Genomic DNA, 16,444 nt, shown 5'->3' with positions numbered 1-16,444 from the left:
ATTCAAAAGACTTCACAGACTCATTCAGCACTGAGGGAGTATCATCCCTGTTCTTACAAAAATGGTGAAGATTTTGCAAAAGAACAAGTAATGACACTGGAGATGGGAGTCAGGTAGCTGGATTTCCATTACCCTACACTATCCAAAGCACACTGTTGTCCCCACAGAATGTTGCCTCTGTACTGCAGCTGAGCACTGTCAGAAAAATGTCAGTTTTCAAGGGTACCTATGGCACTATGACAAAATCAGAGTCTGAACCCGGCATCTCCTGCCATGTAAAAAATCAATATCACTTAATTTTCATGGACAGCCATCACTCATGCAAGTCAGGAGGTGTCCTTTTATTCACTTGCCTATACATTGCCTCAGTCTTTTAAGGAGTCAGTCATGTAGTCTTCCCAACCAGTTCTCAGGTGCAGCTACCACTTCTCAAGCACTGAATACTTGCATGCTCAATGGGTGTTTCTGAGATGCCTAAATAGTTAGCTGCTCATTAACTAGATAGTTTTCTAATCAGCATGTACATTGCTCAGAGATAACTGTGGGTACAAAGAGGTAAAAATGGCTTCAAGAATGATGGTGTATGTTGAAAGCATCATTTGAACATTAGCTGAAATGTTTATCTCTCTCTCCCTCCACTCAAAAACACTTCAAATTCTTCAAAGAAAGAGCCAAGTTCTTCATCAGTTGGATGCTGAAATACTTTTGGTTATGCTTCAGGAACATTTGACTTGCCATAGAGTGATGATGGAAGCCACTCATGCCCAACACCACAGAGTTTGAAGAGTCTGTCTTTAGTATGTCTACATTTTTCTGACCCAACACCTCCTTCAAGATCAAGCATGCTGCTAGAGTTGACACCAAACCTGCAGTGTGACTTTGTGTATGGCTAGACTTAGTATGTTATCAGTAGGCAGTACTCACAGCTGCTCCAGAATCTCCTCTTTCACAATGGTGTAACTAACAGTCACCTATGGGTTTTCAGAAGAGAATAACCACTTCCTTTGTTAAATCGTCTTCACTAAGAAGATTATGATCTGCACTTTAATAATAATTTTGTGGATTATGGTCCCAACTGTCTACTCTGTTAGAGTTTTCATGTTTTATGTTACTATACCTCCATCTTCATTTATCCAGTAGAGAAACAGATTCATTGTTCCAACTTCAGTTATTTGGTGATCTTCTCCATAAAGCCACAAAACCTGCTGGCAGCCTAACTCCAGGGCTTCTTGCTGTGCATAAATAGAAGAACCATAATTCCTTCCAGAAACAAAAAGAAAGAGCAAACAATTATGAGGATCTGGTTGGGTATTTTCTCATTTCTGTGCAAGGTTTGTGCACCTTATGAGCAAGTGCTCTACACAGTCACTACTTGTCCCTGGAATATTTCCCTTGCAAGTACTCTACTAGCATTTTACTAGATCATTTGTATCTACAACCCAAAAACTTTGAAGGGCTGAACAGCATCAACAGCTCAAACATATCCATCCAAATTGCCTTAAAAATACATCTTGTTCCATTCTCTGGACATTCTAATCATTGCAATTAGATACCTTAGGAAAGCATTTGTCTTTATTTAGCAGTTGGCATCCTGGAGAGAGAGAAATTCCCACCCAGCTCATGGTTTTAAAAAACCCAAAACAAAACCATCTACCTCATCTCCTGTATGTCAGATGAACCTCTTGGAACACAAAAATCACCAGAGGAAAGTGATTTCTTTTTTATTAAAAGACATTCACAGAACTAGTAGCTACAGGAGCTGCAGATGGGCCTTGATGAATTTCATATCCTCGAGGAGTAACTGTTTCCTAAAATACTGCCTCCAGAGTGAACCTGACTGAAGGTGTTTGTAGCTGCTTTGAGGGGGGGAAAAACCCTTTCACTTCTGATATTCAACAACCATCAAGACACGAAGTCAGCAGCTAAAAAGTGCTGACCATGCTGGAGTTAAATTCTCATGTCTGGGCACAAATCAAATAAGCAGTGACTCCAGACCATTCCTTTCTTCACAGTTGACTTATGAAGGATGCACAGGAAAAAAATAACATATTTCTAAAACTAGGCAAAAACAAAGAGTAAAGGGCTCAGAATATCACATTGAACAAAGGAAAGCTGTTTCCTTGCCCTTTGAATATTCTGCTAGCTCAGTTGAGCAGCACTTGACAACTACTAACTTCCTGCCTAGAAAAGAAACTCCCAGGTAGAGACAGTCAGCTTCATTTAAACCAAAGACCAAGAATGTATAATCAAGTCATTTATTTAGCGACATCCATGTTGCTTGCTCCAGTCAAGTCCTAAGCAGCTTCACTCTACAAGTCAAGTACTTGGATACTAACAATTATGTTTCTATCTAGTGCTTTGGCCTAGTTCAGCACAAAACTGCCAGACTATGGTCAAGTCAATGCAGATAATTGTCTCGTGCTTTCCCTTAAACACCCATACTCCCCTAGATAACTGTAGATGGCTTGTCAGGACAGTCTGCCAAGGAAGGAGGTCAGCAGTCAGTGCGGCTCACTGCCCAGCTGGCAACAGGCTGCTATACTGAATGCTGCATCACAGAAGTGATATCTTTAGTGTCAACTTCTGCAAGGGGAATGGCCAAAGTATTACATGGACACCTTCCAGGTCCAGTTCCTCAGCTTGAGATGCTGCAAAATTGCCTCTGCAAATAATCCACTTGACTATAATATCCAAACAAATTATGCAACTGAATTGTATAAACAGTATTTGCAAAGTACAATTCTGAAATTTTTTTATAGTATGTTGTTTAACCGCTACATTTAATACCTCTTCTGGATTAGATACTTCACTAAAAAACAAATCTTCCTTTGAGCTATGTAGAAGATGCAGAATTATGTTTTCTTACCCTCCCAGTTTGCAGTCCCCTGTTCCTCCTTTCCAGGCTCTTACATATTTTGGATCTGCCCATAAGGATATTGGACTAAAGCTTCCACTTGCAAAGTAAGGGCCCACGGGGCTCAGTATGACATACAGTAGGGCTTTAGTTGGCTTCTTCACTCCAAGGGAAGGCTGAAAATATGGAATGTAAACAAATCAAAAGTATACTTCACTCCAAACATCAGATGCTGCAAAATTAGCTTTTGAAACACTGCTTTCAGAACTACAGCATGAGAGTGCTTTTACCAGGACAATGCAAAGTGCTGCAATGAAGAGAAAATATTTATATAACTTCCCTCCCCATCCAAGCAACATAACAACCCTAACTTTATATACTGTCACTATTCACTTACAGCTGTTTCATTTGTCTATATATTATCCTAATCTTCTCAAATAGTTTAAAAGCTTTTGAGAATTCAGAAATTAGGTTAACAAGATACTATATAATTGTATGAATTAATCACAGCAGAAGCCTGCAAAGCCTTCTGGGGCAAGGAGTGGCAAGGACTACTGCTAGCAATAACAACCACGAAGGAACCACTGTCAGGTGCATTAGTGATGAGAATTAGCCAATGCCACTTAGAACTGGCATTAGTAGAGTCGAGTGCTGGCTCTGTGAATGGTTGTGTGACAAGCTAAAATGATTTGCCTGCTGAAAATGGTTCACACAACAGCACCATTCCAGAAAATAACCTGGAATGTATCATTTTCTTTCTTTTCCCCTTCTCTTTCAGGAGTGGCTTCTCACACTTCAAGTCATCACCATCAATACTTGAAGGTAGAGGTGAAAAGTTTGGCACTGATCAAAGTCTGAATCCTGTGGTAGGAGACTCTGCTTAACTATATCGTTCTTTGCAAAGCTCAGGACTGAACACAGAATCACAGAATGATTGAGGCTGGAAGGCACATCTGGAGATCACCTTGTCCGATCCCCCTGCTCAAGCAGAGTTATGTACAGCTGGTTGCCCATGATTCTTAGTATCTCCTACGCAACTGAATGTGTTACTATTTTCTCTCCACTCAGAAAAACCACTCTCATAAAAAGAACAAGCTCATCCTTGATGCCTAAGATTAGGTGTCCATTGAAAAAATGTTATTGAACTTAAATCTTTAGGACCAAAGGTCTAAACAAAACACTGTGCACAAAACATGTGAAGTTAAACTGGGAGGTGGGAGGGAAAATAATGCTGTAATAAGGGAACTACTGGAAAATTCAAATAAGCCTTCCTCAGGTGCTTAGAGGGTTCTTTTGATTTCTGTCTACCTTACCCCTTCAACAAAACTTCTAACAAGATTAACTAACTGAGATCTTGATATTTTTCCTGATTCTTACATGATCATTCAAAAGACTGTGCTGACTGGGTTTCCTAATTGTGCTATTTTTCATAAATGATTAGCAGGACATGCAACCCAGAAATAACATATGACATGGCGCAAAGGCAAGATGTGATGGCAAACCTGAAACAAAGCTCAACAGCAAAAGAATTTCCAAAAATGAAAACAGGAAAAAAAATTTCAATTGTTAGTATTATACTTTACAGCCACTGAGTGGAGATCCTTCCATCTGAAAACCTGCAACTAGTTTACAAGTGTTAAATTAATGAAGTCCTAGAACACATGTGATATATATAATGCTCATGTATGGTAACTATTTACAGATGTGGATATTGCAGAAGAGTAACTTGCCTAGTTGGGAACCATACATTCTTTAGCTTCCTTGTCCTATGCTCTACCATTACAGGTTTCTCTCTTGCCACTGATTTAAAAAAAAAAAAAAACACCTTAAAAGTTTTAACTAAAATAAACTCCTTGTTTCTAATTCCCTTTATAAATACTATAGGCTTGACTCACACTCACATGAAACTCGGTACACACTAACATCTAATTGCTACGGAGCCTCTTATAAGGTCAGGTTTGTCTGGCTTCAAGAATAAATGACACAAGAACTTAGTTCTATTAAAAGTCTTTCAGAACCACCATCTTAATTTACTGGGTAGAATCTTCCAAAATCTCACTAAGGTCAGATGGAGGTATGAGATGAAATCACAAAATCTACACTGTAAATTTCTGTTCCCTCACGTTTTCTCTGGATTATTACTATTTTAAAGGCATACATTACCATGACACAAATTAGTACAAAACCAAAGTTAATCTAAATTTTGCCATTACAACCCTTAGAATAAGTTAATCGGTTTACTTTCTGTGCTCTGAATCAATGTGTCCACTAGGTGGTGGTGTGGTCAACATAAATTTGTGAAGTAGCCCTACAGGTGACTAATTCAAAAGCAAAACCATAAAACCATTTTGCCCCTGAACTGTAATACTGTTGTGTTTAGCGACTGCTGCGTATTTCCCTTTATGGATGGAGGCTTTTGCCTGTGCTTAAAGTTAACAGGTGAAAAGTGTTTCACACCTCAGTTCCAATTAAGGTAGGACGGATATACAGGCTGGCAGCAGGTGAGTATGGGACCCACTCCTTTTCCACTTCCACAAGCTTCCGGATGCACTCTAATAGCTCATTCTGGTCAAAACACTGGGAAGGAAAAGAATGGAGGAAGAAAAAAAAAAAAAGGAGAGGTCTTTATAGATCCATATGCTAAGGGGAACACTTCATCAGAATATGTAACAATGACAGTCCATAGAGGTTCATAGGACTACATCATCTTTGAGTACATTTCTTACAGAATTTTAAGATCCCATGGTCTTTGCCACTGTGCCTCTTTACACAGTACCCTGAATGCCCTCCTCCTGCTGCAAAGTATCCTCCTGAAATAGCAAAAAGGAGCCATTGACCCTTCTTGCCTCAAGGCACATGGAGAGAATTCCCTGTGCAGTCAACACCTTCACTTTGGCATGTTGCAAGCTATGGCACCACCTTTTCTGCAGAAGAGCGCTTTGGATTATAACTCCAAGAGGCCCACTAAGTCTCCCAGTTTTACGAAGTTGAAAATTTCTTACAGTAATAAAGCTAATAAGCACGGGAGGAAATTCACTGGTCAATATACAACCACTAAAAGCAGTGTTACATTGATAGCATGACCAAAATATTAAGTCACTCAGAGGCTGAAGGACTTAACTGAAGTGGAAAGAAGGAAGAACATTAGTGCCAGAACAATTTCATCAGCTGTCTGCATGCAAATACCTGCAGAACAGTGATCATCGCTCAGAAATAGACTGTATACATCTGAGGCAGTAGGGAGGCAACAAAGAAAGCAAAACACTTGTTGTGATTTAAAAGAAAAATACATTTGAAGCTGTTCACTGAATAAGATCTCTTAACAAAGTTTAACTGAACTGTTCAAGAGTTAGAGTGCTTGAAAAATGTTACACTACTGTAAAGGTTCAGAAATTTGCACTCTGAAAATAAAAATATGTTCTGACTTAAGGAGAATAAGATGCCTTGGCTACATACTGGCAGAGCTGCTCGTCTTGCTGATCGCACCATCCTGTCCATGTTGAGGGTTGGTCGGAACAGGCGGATTTTGCCATCCACTCCTCGATAAGCCTTCATTCCCTCAAACAACTACCAAGCCAAAAAGGAGGGAAAAGAAATCAAATAATAATTGAGACATGTTATCCCATGATGATCTGTACAAAAGCAGAACATACCCTTAGGAAATAAAAGAACTTCACTTCCCTGCTCACAGTTCTCAAAGCATAAATGCTAACTAGCTAATACTTGCAACACACTCCTGTGAGGTAGTATTATGAAGTTTATATCACAAAGACAACCTGCCTATGCTTCAGATCTATCTTTCTCTGTCAGGGGACTTAATGATAGCTATTTTTCTCATAATTTGGTTACAGCAATTAAAATTTGTAGCATGTGTTTGACTCACATCCTGACTGGTACCTAAGTCTGAGCCAAAACTGTATTCTCCCTTACAGAAAAGATCTATAGAATGTAATTATATATGTTAATAATTTTTAGGGCTCTGTCCAAAATGCATTTTGGTAAGAAGCATAGAACAAGGTAATTAAGAGAACTCTGTTGCAGTTCTTCCTGTAGTTGTAGTAAAATCTTGGTCATTGATTTCCCCCATATAACCCTAAGCTGTGGAAGGGGGTTTAGCTAGCATGAGAGACAAATGCATCATCCCTACACTAGAGAAGGAATGCATAAAAATGTTTTAACTATACTTTACAGGAAACTTAAAATAGTCATAGCTATACCATCAAACTGCAGAATCCGTATGACTGTGTTGACAATTGATTTACCAGAAACACATATCCCACCAGTGCCCTCCCAGCAGAATGCTCTACAGCATCTCCTAACCAATGCAAAAAATATATGCCCACAAAATATCCATAAATATTTTCAGTTACAGATTGATGATTTCCAGTTATAGACAGAAAACACATGTATTATATAAGGTCACATTAATATATACATATATACAGGTATTATCTAGATTAAGTATTAAAGGATCACTTATGCCTATGGACAAGAATTCAGATTTTTAGAATTGATTTTCTAAAACATTTCTTTGTATATTAAATTTCAGTATAAGTTCTATGAATTTAACTGCATCACTGCTGTCAGTCTCCTCAGACTTCTCCTTACTGTTCCACAAAAAATGGCTGGAAATACATTCTATGCAGTTGGAAGACTACGTATGCAGGTCTTTTATTTGGAAAAAAAGAATCCTGTATTTGTGTATAAGTAATTTTAGTAGAATACTCAAGGTTTCATTATTATTTAATTCTAAAACATTTTCCCATAAGGATCAGTGCAATGCAATGTTAGAAAGCTTTTGTGCAGTCCCATGACAGAGCTAGGTCCTTCCACATGACAAATTTTAATTGGGTTGTAACTGGGTTGCAGGAATTCCAGCAATTTTCTTAGGCTACATGCCAACTATGTAGCAGAACCAGAATTAGAACCCAGAACTTTTTGCCTTCAAAATTCATCTTATTCCTATTGCAATGCCAACCTTATTAAAAGCTTTGTATAGGGTTTTGAAAAAGGAACTGTTCCTAGGATAGACATTGTACCTACATGAAAAAAAATTCTGTCTTTAATAAAGGATGGCATAGCTGGTGATATGGTTGATACTTTGGTATGATTTTTATTGGGCCAGTTACTAACTAATACTGCATTTCTGGAATGTTACTTTCTTATCACAGAACAGTTGTTTCCCCCCACCCTTCTCCCAAACACATTCACAGAACTTTTAATGAGAGGGAAGAGGAAGGAATGTTACTACTAAGGTTTGATCAATGGTTTGAGAGAAGTAAGAATCACATCATTACTGAAACACAAAGCCCTCTCAAACTAAGAGATCTTTTTCTCCAAAAAGAAATATTTTTAACCTTCCAGAGCTCAGTAAAACCTTTCACTCATTGAAAAGGGAGACAGTGATGTGTTCCAGAAATGCTCAACTTGAATAAAAGCAACTGCTGTGGTTGCTTGATGGTTGGTTGCTACAGTGGTGTGCAAACAATATTATCTGACATCTGTACATCACAGGAGCTGGATCTGGAGTTCAGCAGATCCAGACTATGACACTGCATCATGGAGGGCAAGGAGAAAGGGGAGGGAATGCCAAATTCATCATTTTTATTATACCCACTGTGTATTCATTGAGCCACAGCATTGGCACCAGATTCTCCTCTGTCTGTCCTCTTGGCTAGAGGAAACGTAATGCAATAAGGGTAAAAGAATAAAAAAAATGGGAAAAAATAAGAGCATATTTATATTAGCAATGATTTCAGACTGGGCCAGAGGCCAAGTATTAAAGCAATATGCTATTAAGAGTGAAATACAGATTTGGGACTCCAGCGTGGTTTCTTACTTCTTGGGCAGATCAAGAGCCACAGCCTTTGTCACAGGGGCCTGTTGTAATTGACACAGGACCTTTGGAGGCTTGGTGACTAGATGGGGACAAAACAGCAACAATAAAAAATGGTGAAGACAGGAGCTCAGGGACAACAAGCAGGAAAAAGCTTGATCCTTCCCTTATACCAGTTGTTAGGAGAAAAAAAAAAAAAAAAAGGAAAGAAATAATAAAAGAAGCTCAAGCAACTCCACTAACTTCAGTGGAGACACTCCCACCTACCCTTAAGTGGGAGGAGAAGCAGGCTTCTGTTTCAGCATATGTGCCCTACTGAGAGGCTCTCACACAGATGTGAGTATAGCTAAAGCTGCTCTGGAGACACAAAAGACAGCTTTAGGTAGTAAGCAGCTAAGCACGGAAACTGTTAACCACGCTGGTTTCCGACTTAACATTTCACTTTCCAAAGTTCCTTGTTGTATATTCTCTGCTCAAATACACTTGTATATGCTGAATGCATCAGATCTAGTTTGGAGCTCTCCAGACTTGCTCAGAGTTGCAAACACGCATCTGTCTAGTCTGTCCTACAATCCAAGCTATGAACCCCTGAAACAGCTTAGAATAACATTCACAAAGTGCAAGTTCAGTCCCCAAATTAACACTGCTCTTGGAATCTCACACAGTCTTCTCCGGTGCTTCATTAAGCTACATCAGAGACAGTAACTGGACCAACCCATCATCAGTGAACTAGAATGCTTTCTCAAATTAATTTGTCACCACACAAGAAAGGACTCACCTTCACTAGGCTAGAAAGTTAAGTGAGCTGGAATCCACAGGCCAGAGGTTGATTCTGAGTTATACTAACATAAACATAACCCTGTTGTAAATAATGGAATTATTCTGGAAGAATGTAAGTTAACAGAATAAAATGTAACTCAATACCAATAAACTTAAGACAGTAATAGTCCTTGTATTACAAAGCTATGGCTTCAAGACCTAATGAAACAAAATAGCAGTTTCCAAATTGATTCAGTACTCACTTCTACAGCATAATGCAGAGACGAGGATGCTGGATGCAATGAAAGGTTCTCAAGCGGCTTAATATAAGGTTTCTCCCATCCTGAAGCCAAGGACCACTCAATTGTCAGCATATTATCAGTGAACACAGTTCCAAATACCAAACCACTGGGGTCTGGTTTTTCCTTGAAAGTTGTAGCTGGGGTGATAATCAAGTCTGAAGCCTGAAGGAACATGGAGACAAAAATGAAGTGTGTAAAAACAATTAAATTAGACTGATTTAAAAATGATTCTGCATCAGTGAACATGGACAAATGCAATATTTTATCTGTGGGGACATTTAATGACAAAATGATTAAAGGTGGCTAACCTCTGAATAGCTAGCAAAGTAGCCATACTGTGTATGCACACATACACACTGTGCTGCTACTACCAGAGGTAGTTAGCATAGTTTGAAGCACTGTTAAGTGGAGGAAGCAGTACAAGGTGTAAAACCAGAAAATTAGCAGATGAAAATTTCTTGGACATTTAGATTAACAAATCCATACAAGTTTCAGAAACACCCAATTGCTGTACCTCAGAACATAAGATGATAATCAGAAATTAATCCCTCTCACAACTAAGTAGATGTGTTACACTCATTTTCCTTTAATGCATAAAACCAGTGTGAGAGATCAGAGCCAGCAGTCAGCAGATAACTTGGGTCATGCTAGCTTGTTCATTCATGTTCATATTTTCCTAGAAAGATCCCATTAGCAAAGAAGGCTAAGTGTTTCCCTGCATGATTAACTGTAGAGACTTTCTCCTACAAGCCATGACTAGCTGCAGAAATGCAGCATAGTTTTTTGTACTGGTTTTGGCTGGGGTAGAGTTAATTTTCTTTATAGTAGCTCATACAGTGTGAATCATCCTAAAGAACAGCAGGGGAAGGAGGAAAGCAGGATCTCTGCCACTTCACTCCCCTTTTATACACAGATAGGGGCTAAACAACTAGAGAGGGCTATGAAGTTGGCAGAGTCTTGATCCACCCTCTCCATTCTCTTTCTATGCCATCTGAGCATTTAAACTGCGCTGGTCAGAGGCAAGGAAGAATTCAACAAAGAATTGTTTTCAAGGCCCCATTTTCCTTCATAACATAACTCAGAAAGCATTGGCCGTTGTTACAAACCCCCAAATTAAATCCTTCTCTATGTTGGGTACATACAGAATAGACTGCAATGCAGGTAGTTCAGACTATTGTTCAAATGATTTGCATGTGCACTAAAAAGGTGGTTGTGCAAGAGGTATCACTGACTTTGACTTCTCAAACTCAGCACTCAGTCTGCAAAATGAGAAAAAATTAGTCCCAAGCTTTTGAAAAAGAACACACGCACTCCTGTCTCTGTAAACAACCTGATTTTCAAGATGTCTTTAATGAACAATGGCCTATTTTTTATTGATTGGTTATTTTGGTGGTTTTTTTTCTTAATGGCTTAGATGTGAAATTAACTTAAGAGCTGGAGCACATGAATAGCTAAAAGCTTGTTTCAAACTATCTCCAGTTACAGGGCTTGTCTAGATATTACAGTGCATTAGCCTGGTTGAACTAATACATAATCTGATGAAACAACAATTACTCTTCTTAACTCTTTATAGTACCCTTTATCCTGCATCTGATAGTGAACGGTCCAATGGGAAAAGCACTACTTAATGCTGTCCTGAAAATAAAAATTAATTTTACCTGACAACCTCTTATCACGCGCCTTGGAAAAAAAGATATCACAGAAGAGTGTGGATCAAAATAAAAGCCACAAAGGAGTGTTTCCAATTATCAACAGTGCAAGACTCAGCTCAGTAGAACACTTATGCAGGAGCAGGATGTCAGTGGGGCTTAAGTGAGGATGTAGAACACAGTTACATCCTTGGCTTTACCTCTGGACAGAATCACAGCTTCTGAAGAACTCCTACTGCCAGTGACATTAGGAGCGCTCCCTGAAGTCAAGGTTTCTGCCTCATCTCAGGTTATTTTTATTAAGGTAATTATCTTTACAATAAACCGACCTGAGGAATTATCCTATGGAGTCATTCCCTAGAACTCCCATCAGTGTGCTGATTTCTGCTTTTATGCCTCAGTTTGTCACTTCCACAGCTGTGGTAGCACAACTAATTGAAAGGCAGCACTATAAAATAGTTTGCTAAACTCATCAGGATTAACAAATAGCTTTTTCTTTAAGGATGGGGAAGGATTTTAACATGGCTCTTCTCACAGGCCTACAAACACATGCACAGGGAGCAGTGAGCTGCAGCCACAAGTGAAGAAACATACTCACTTGGAAGAATTTGGGCTTTTTTTAACCCAGTTTTGCCACCAAAGATATTTCTCCAGATTTGGAGACCTGGTGTTCAAGAGAGCCTTGAACAGAGTCTCTGTCACGTAAGTGATAATTTAATAAAACTATGCTGACCAAATACGGGTGTACTGTTACGCCTTAATGGTTAATACAAAGAGGGTCCCAGATACAGTCACTCCTACGCTGGCTCGTTAGAGATATGAGGTGGGCCAAGCACTCAGCCCTGCAAGATCAATAAAATGGGTACTCCCATGTGGATGGTGGTCACACAGCGGTGACTATGGCTCAGAGCAGTAGCCCACACTGCTTAGCTCTCAGCACCAAGGATTGGAGACTTTCTGCAGTCACAAACAGGAATCACTGGACTGGATTTCAGGTTGAGTCACTTGAAGGCAGAAAGCCTAAGGGTAAGTAGCTATGATGCTTATCCAGAAAAGAAGCAAATAGTTTCTGGACCACAGAGCTTCCTGGAGCTGTGTAGTCCAAACAAGGAGCCCACCTGCTGTTTCTCATCTCTTTCAGCATTTAGGCAAACCAGCTTTCATTCAAGTATTCTGCAAACACCTGACTCAACAATATCAGGTACAACACTTGACCCATAACACTTCCTTCAAACACAGTAGGAATGCCCTGCAGAAGACCTCAAATATAAACTAAACTTCACGGACCAGTAGGCCAACAATCATTAAACAGGCAAAAAAGTCAATTTTCCTGATCCTTATAACCCTGTTAAGCTCTCAGGAGATGTATTTAAGATTTTTTTTGACCATTACTTTCTTAAGATCCTTTCTTAAGGCTCTTCCCCCTTATTCATTCTATTGTATTTGTCTCCCTCTTTTTACCAAGCAGCAAGTAGTGCAAATTAACAGTGTGCAAAATCACCTGAATCCTTCAGAATCCCAATACTTTTTATGCAAGACACCATCAAGCACTGCAATATATTCAATATTTTTTTTCCATGAAGGGGGATGCAGGTGGGGCATTGGAGAACCCATCCTTGGAGTACTCTCTCCCACAGTGTGGTCTGCAGCATGAAGTATTGCCAGTACCCTCAACATCTTCTAGGTCCCTGAGTAATGAGACACTCTACACAATATCTCACCTTCACCACAGATCCTTTCAGCTTAACTTGCCCCAAAGTCCTGTCCCAGCATTTTATGGTGCTGTTCAAGCAGCACCAGCAGGAGGGAAACCACTCAGAAGAACCCACACAAAGAGAGCAGAGCAGGGCCACGTGACTAATACCAGGAGTACTGATTAAGTATCAATGCCTATTACCTTAATATTGTTAATATAATTAAAAATTATCGCAGTGCTACCATGGTATCATCTATGACCTTTATAAACTGCAATTTAATTTTTTCCTTTGTCAACATTCCCCCAGCCCTGAAAGCAGCATATTAAGGATGCATTAGGGATTGCCCTTAACACCCATCCAGATCTCTGCTGTTTGTACTGCCAATACAAAGGGCAATTTTTAACTAGGTTTGTATTTTGCTTGCTTTGTTTATCAATGGGCTCTCAAGCACCTTCTGATGCTGCTGCCTAATAAAACCATTAAAGTAGTAAATGCAGGAACAAAAAGGATAAGGGAGATAAAGAAAGAAAATGATGTGGTACACAGTCTATTGAGTGCAGCTATTCAGCCCCTGTTGCCTAAAGTAAAATGACAAAGATGTAGTTCCAGCCCCGCAAACTCTTCATGTTGCAGCTGTACTGGGACCTATACGTCTAGGTCCCAGCCCAAAGCACTCTGGTAAGAAATAGAAAGAAGCAGATGGCCCTGCCTGTGGTAGGCAAAAGGGAGTGGTGGAGAAGCCAGCTGGATACTGTTGATTTTCAGGGCTTATATAGCAACACTACACCTGCAAACAGCCGCTGTCTCCACCAGACGCACATTTTTGAATAGCCCCTCATCTGAAAAATGCCTGCTGATTCCAACACAACTTCTTCAGAGAGAAGAAGTTGTGTTTCATTTACCCAACCCAAGAAAAGAAGGTATAGTGTGACCTCCTGAAACTAAAATTCATCATTTGATCCTAACAGATCTTGTCAGTTATGAGCTAGGACAAATTAAATGTGACGTGCTGGTCAGCTCCAATTTTAACCAAAGCTGTAGCAAGACATCCTGGTGCCCCTAGCCAAGATGTCAGTTTAATGCTTATTCTACACAGTCTTTGCAATAATCTTAAGTGGATTTGGAGCTGACAGCAGCCTCTGGGCAGAGTTGTTACTCTCATTTCTACATTCCTACCTTTCTTACCCTAGAGGGCTGTCTCAGGTAGATGCAGACGGCAATTGCGTATTTTGTCCTACTCTTTCCATCAAGTTTTTCCAATGCCTTCCCAAATGATCCTTGGCTGTGGTTATTTTTGCCACACTGAAACTACTAGACCATAAGCAGTAGGTTGAGCAGCTGTAACATGTCTAATTCATTTGACATACCCAAACTTTTCTAAGCACTGTGCTGGGCCAAGCCTTTCTATCACTTACTTGAGTAAAAACAGAGTTGGCAGCCTCAGCTGTAAAATAACTTACAAGTTACCTAACTATAACAGCAAGTTTCAGCAGAGATCCTCAAAATATTAACATCCACTCAGTGAGACTGACTGTAATATATTCTGATGAAGTAAGTAACCTCCTTGACTTTGAGTCAAGGCAGTTCACTCAAGATCACAAAGCAACTGCAATTATTGGGTTCTATTACTTATGCTGAGTTTGTAAACATATCCTAAGAAAGATCAGGTCCTTCTGATGCAATAACAGACATGGAAGCATAGGCAAAATTGAGTAATTTGCTTTGCCCTTGCACTTCAAAATGTGGTTGCAGTAGCAGAGCAAATTCTAAGGAGACAGATTACAAAGAGCATCAGGAATTACTATAGAAGGGAAAGGTAACAAAATGTAGCCAGGGAGAGCTGGAGACAACGAGGCTGGGACTAGACAGAATGGTTTTGAGGAGGGGTCCAGGGATGAGGATGTCATTTTCCTGTTGTTCAGTCCTTACGGCTGCGGCACTCTCATCATTGATTTTGGGCCCTCCCCAGCACACACATCTCTATCGCAGGAAGCCATTCTTTTTGCTGGAGCAGCTACTTTCACCCCACAACACCTTCTGCCCGGCCTCCTGAATCTGAGACTCCTCCTATATGACAGACTGGGAAGAAGAGATTTGCACTGCCAAAGAGAAGCAGTGGCTAGGAACTAGGTTGAGGATACTAACTAGGCTGAAAGAAGTGGCTTGTTAATTCACCTTTGGAAGCTGAAACTCTCTTCTCCTAAACAAATTTTCTTTTTGGCCTTGCAGCCAATGAGCAAGCTACCACCTTTCTCCTGTAACTCATTCAGCTCCATCACTTTTCAGATCTAGAGCTGCAGGTAGCAGAAGATTGTCCCCATTTTCTTGCTGACCTGAGCATTGATCTTACCTGGCTGGAGAAGCTCATCCATTCGATATTCCAGCCCATCAGCCTCATACAGCAGGGTTCAGGCTACAATATATTGCACATAATTGCTTCTAGGGCAGCAACTATGAGCAGCCCACAGGGAATTGCAACCTGATCCAGGAAGAGCCTTCACCACATGGGTCTGCTTTCTGTAGGCAGACATCATGAATCATGCTTAGCAGTTACTGGTGCACGCAAAAAAGAGGCTTGTGCCAAACTATTGCCAAACTCTGAGTGGAATCAGGATGACACGCCAACTCCTCCATCAGCGGCATCAGAGCAGACTGCAGCAGTGCTAGGCTATGCAACTAGAAAGTAGGAAAAGGTTACAGAGGCTGTGTGTGGTGTCAGGGCAACTCGTACTTTTCTCCTCCATTGGGACAAAATAAGCTATCACCTGTTCTGCCTGTTCCTAAACCCTGTCTTAGAAATAGAAATGCTGAATACTGCTCCAATAGATGAAACCAACTGCAACCTCCTTCTAGCAGGTGTTATTTTTGTCTAGTTTGTCTGACTTACTACCTCTCAGCTCTATCTACTAATCATTAGCTGACACCACAGCAGCATCTACTTGAGTCAAAAAGAGATTTATGTCCTACAGGCCTAGGGTAAACAAAGGTCTGTGGCTTTGTTGCTTTTCCCATCCCCACCTTCTTTGGAAAATACTGCTAGTTTTCTGGGGCAAAGACCATTGTTTTCTGTATAGGGTTAAACCCTGTATGGCTCTGATCACAATAATAAAGTCTATAGTAGAAACAGTAGAAGTTCTATCAACTCAAAACAGATTAAGACAGAGTTAAATAAATTCTTAGAAATCTATTACTAGCTTGTAAGTATAAAAAATAACGTTAATGTGATGTAACCTACAATCCCTTTACCATCATTAGTATTTTAAATTTACAGCTGAGCCTGAGGCTTGAGAATGGAAAGTGTGTCAAGATATAATAAGATTTGAGCAGGAAGAAAGCCCTGATTTTCC

The 16,444-nt window shown here is 40.0% G+C and overlaps 1 protein-coding gene across 2 annotated transcripts in view; it reads right to left on the bottom strand.

Moving 5' to 3' along the window:
* Window positions 1–16,444, bottom strand: part of BCAT1 (branched chain amino acid transaminase 1) — a 66,967-nt gene that overhangs the window by 21,075 nt on the left and 29,448 nt on the right. Inside the window, exons 3-8 of one of the 2 annotated variants that reach the window (XM_074826375.1) lie at window positions 9,713–9,913; window positions 8,472–8,528; window positions 6,311–6,421; window positions 5,312–5,431; window positions 2,867–3,030; window positions 1,118–1,260 (exon numbers count right to left, since the gene is read on the bottom strand). In XM_074826375.1, coding sequence (XP_074682476.1) covers window positions 1,118–1,260; window positions 2,867–3,030; window positions 5,312–5,431; window positions 6,311–6,421; window positions 8,472–8,528; window positions 9,713–9,913 — 796 coding nt within the window. The remainder of the gene's footprint in view (window positions 1–1,117; window positions 1,261–2,866; window positions 3,031–5,311; window positions 5,432–6,310; window positions 6,422–8,471; window positions 8,529–9,712; window positions 9,914–16,444) is intronic. The other variant, XM_074826376.1, reaches the window with a different exon arrangement.

Source organism: Strix aluco, chromosome 5 (assembly GCF_031877795.1).
Source record: "Strix aluco isolate bStrAlu1 chromosome 5, bStrAlu1.hap1, whole genome shotgun sequence".
Taxonomy (NCBI): Eukaryota; Metazoa; Chordata; class Aves; order Strigiformes; family Strigidae; genus Strix; species Strix aluco.
This window is presented reverse-complemented; position numbering and strand designations above follow the sequence as displayed.